At 39.6% G+C, this 3303-nt stretch overlaps 1 protein-coding gene across 1 annotated transcript in view; it reads left to right on the top strand.

Moving 5' to 3' along the window:
* Positions 1–2608, top strand: part of IL1RAPL1 (interleukin 1 receptor accessory protein like 1) — a 639823-nt gene extending 637215 nt beyond the window's left edge. The window contains exons 9-10 of the mRNA XM_077763082.1: positions 1272–1442; positions 1890–2608. Coding sequence (XP_077619208.1) covers positions 1272–1442; positions 1890–2608 — 890 coding nt within the window. The remainder of the gene's footprint in view (positions 1–1271; positions 1443–1889) is intronic.
* Positions 2609–3303: the final 695 nt, after the last annotated feature.

Genomic DNA, 3303 nt, shown 5'->3' with positions numbered 1-3303 from the left:
ATTATAGCTTGACTTCTAGCTGGCTCAGGACTGTCAGACTACTGAAATGAACACACCCATATGGATCTGTGAAAGTGAACTACAGTGTCCCCAAAGTCAAATGGAGTGTCCCAAAGCCACCCAGAGCAACAGTCAAGGATCTCCATCTATCTTTGATGTTTTATAGCCCTGAAGTTTTAAATTTTCTGTGCCAAATACAAAGCGCACTTTGTTCTGAAATTTAGCGATGTTTCAGTTCAATCTGATCTGACAGTTGAGTACTACACTGACAATCATCAGGGAAGTACAAAAGAGAGCTAAGGATATTGATATTTGGCAAACTCAGTATACTGATAGTATTTAGAATTGAGGTGAATTATGAATCCTGATAATCACGTTCTAAAAAGGCAACTGATGAATGAAACACTGTCCGGAAGAGAAATGACCTATTTTACTCAGAAACAACCAATATGAAATTTGGAATGTTTAATGTTAAAAAATTAAGATAAAGATAATGCATGGTAGTAGTCATCAAATATTTGAAGAGTTTCCATGTAAAAAGGGGAAATAATGAGGAAAGAGATTTTAGAACTAAGTTTCATTCATTTATATTGTAATTGTTTTTTATTCTTACAGTCAAACAATAAAAAATATTTGGCAATATTTTACATGTGAGATAAACAGAGATCAGCAAAACAATATGGCTTTATAAAACAATTCAGTATAATAACATTCTCATTCCCAAAATGGAAGAACTGGATTCCAGTAGAACATTAATTATTCCATGTTTAATTGTATTTTCTCCCCAACAGAAAATCAATACAGTGCCCACCATCAAAATATCATTCCTCTGTGGTCAAGCCAGGTGCAGTTTCCTTTTTTTGACAGGGTAAAATGACCAAAAGCAGGATTAGTTGAATGCACAATTATTTAGAGTAAGAGCATACTATTCAGTTATGTGCCTTTTATATGCAGTCAAGTTGCTTCATAATCTGTGAATCGGAAATGTTGGAAGTTAACATTTCATTGCTCTTTTTGTTGGTTTTTTTTTTTTACTACTGTCCTCACAACAACAACAGCAAAAATAAGAAAGTGACCCATTTCTAACCTCCAATTAGTTCCAGAATATTTGGCATTATTGACTTCTTATTGGAAATGAATAGACTTCTGTCTTTGGTCTCCCTGAAGTAGAACATTTAGAGATGTTTTTGAAAAGACTTGAATGTTTTCGTGTCCTGTTGTTTACTGTGGAGAGTAGTGACTTCAACTTTACTCTGTAATGTTTTTGACAGACAATAAAGATTATGATGCCTACTTATCATACACCAAAGTGGATCCTGACCAGTGGAATCAAGAGACCGGAGAAGAAGAACGCTTTGCTCTTGAAATCCTACCTGACATGCTTGAAAAGCATTATGGATATAAGTTGTTTATACCAGATAGAGATTTAATCCCAACTGGAAGTAAGTGAATGTTTTCAGTTGAGAGTGTGCATATTCTTGGTCTGTCTGTGTATCATCATTTTTAGGCAGAATTTTAACTGTTGGTTCTCTGCATCAAAAACTGTGTCTATCAGTGTCTCAAGAAAGAAATTTCATTATGTATTCATATGAAACTTAATTTTTGACACCCCTGAGAAGCCACTTCCATTGTTCTGGAAAGCATCTCATTTTATGAGCCTTGACGTTTAAAGACACAGATGGGAGATGCGTAACTAGGAAAAATATTCCCAACATTGAGAAAAGCAAAGCCCGTACTCTATTCAGCGTGGTCATTGGCTATATTCATCTTCTCAAGGCATTACCCAGTAAGCAACAATTCTCATTTAATGTGTGCAAGAGAATCTACTGGGGCTTTCAGGACCAGATGTTTGATCCACTCATTCCAATAAACTCTTTTCTCTCTTATAGCCTACATTGAAGACGTGGCAAGGTGTGTAGATCAAAGCAAGAGGCTGATTATTGTCATGACCCCAAATTACGTAGTCAGAAGGGGCTGGAGCATCTTTGAGCTGGAAACCAGACTTCGAAACATGCTGGTAACTGGAGAAATTAAAGTGATACTCATTGAATGCAGTGAACTACGAGGGATTATGAACTACCAGGAGGTGGAGGCCCTCAAGCACACTATCAAGCTCCTGACGGTTATTAAATGGCATGGACCAAAATGCAACAAGTTGAACTCTAAATTCTGGAAACGTTTACAATATGAAATGCCTTTTAAGAGGATAGAACCCATTACACACGAGCAGGCTTTAGATGTTAGCGAGCAGGGGCCTTTTGGGGAGCTGCAGACTGTCTCGGCCATTTCCATGGCTGCGGCCACCTCCACAGCTCTAGCCACTGCCCATCCAGATCTCCGTTCCACCTTTCACAACACGTACCATTCACAAATGCGTCAGAAACACTACTACCGAAGCTACGAGTATGACGTACCTCCTACCGGCACCCTGCCTCTTACCTCCATAGGAAATCAGCATACCTATTGTAACATCCCTATGACACTCATCAACGGGCAGCGGCCACAGACAAAATCGAGCAGGGAGCAGAATCCAGATGAGGCCCACACAAACAGTGCCATCCTGCCGCTGTTGCCAAGGGAGACCAGTATATCCAGTGTGATTTGGTGACAGAAAAGCAAGGGACACCCTGTCCCTGGGAGCTTGAGCGGAGTCTGCAGTCCAGTGCCTGGAACTAAATCCTCGACTGCTGCTGTTAAAAACATGCATTACAATCTCTAGAACACGAGGAAAAACAGGGTCTTGTACATATGTTTTGGCAATTTCTTTGTAGCATCAGTGTCTTCCTGTTTTACCATGTCTCTTACCATTACATTTTTTGACTTTGTTTTATATGTCATTGGAATTTGTAAATTTACATTTTTTTAAAGAAGAGACTTATGTATAGATAGAAAACCCTTTTTTGCTTCATTAGTTTAGTTTTAGAATGGGTTTTATTTTCTTTTCTTGCTTTTCTTTTGCTTTTAACATTTCCTTGGGGTGCTTGGACAAATCTATCCGATGGGACAAGGAGCACCGGATCCTCTCTTGGGTTCTGCCTAGGATCAGCAGGGCCATGTGGGCCTTCGGAGAGCAGTGCGACGAATGCCAGCATTGCCATTTGGGGAAAAAAAAAAAAAAGATGAGAAGAACACTTGTTCATAGGAGGGCCCCGCCAATCAGAGCCCTGAATCTCTTCCTTGTCCCACCTCATTCCCCACCTCTACCCTTCTAATGGCGGCATGATGTGTAAACTCTGAGGAGGGGTGGGGGTGGGTCTAACTGTCTTAACATTTAATTCACTGCTCGTCAGAATACACTCCAGA

The sequence above is a fragment of the Crocuta crocuta genome, unplaced genomic scaffold, assembly GCF_008692635.1.
Source record: "Crocuta crocuta isolate KB4526 unplaced genomic scaffold, BGI_CrCroc_1.0 scaffold486, whole genome shotgun sequence".
NCBI classification, from domain to species: Eukaryota; Metazoa; Chordata; class Mammalia; order Carnivora; family Hyaenidae; genus Crocuta; species Crocuta crocuta.
Note: the sequence above shows the minus strand (reverse complement) of the source record. Positions and strands in the feature narration are given on the sequence as shown.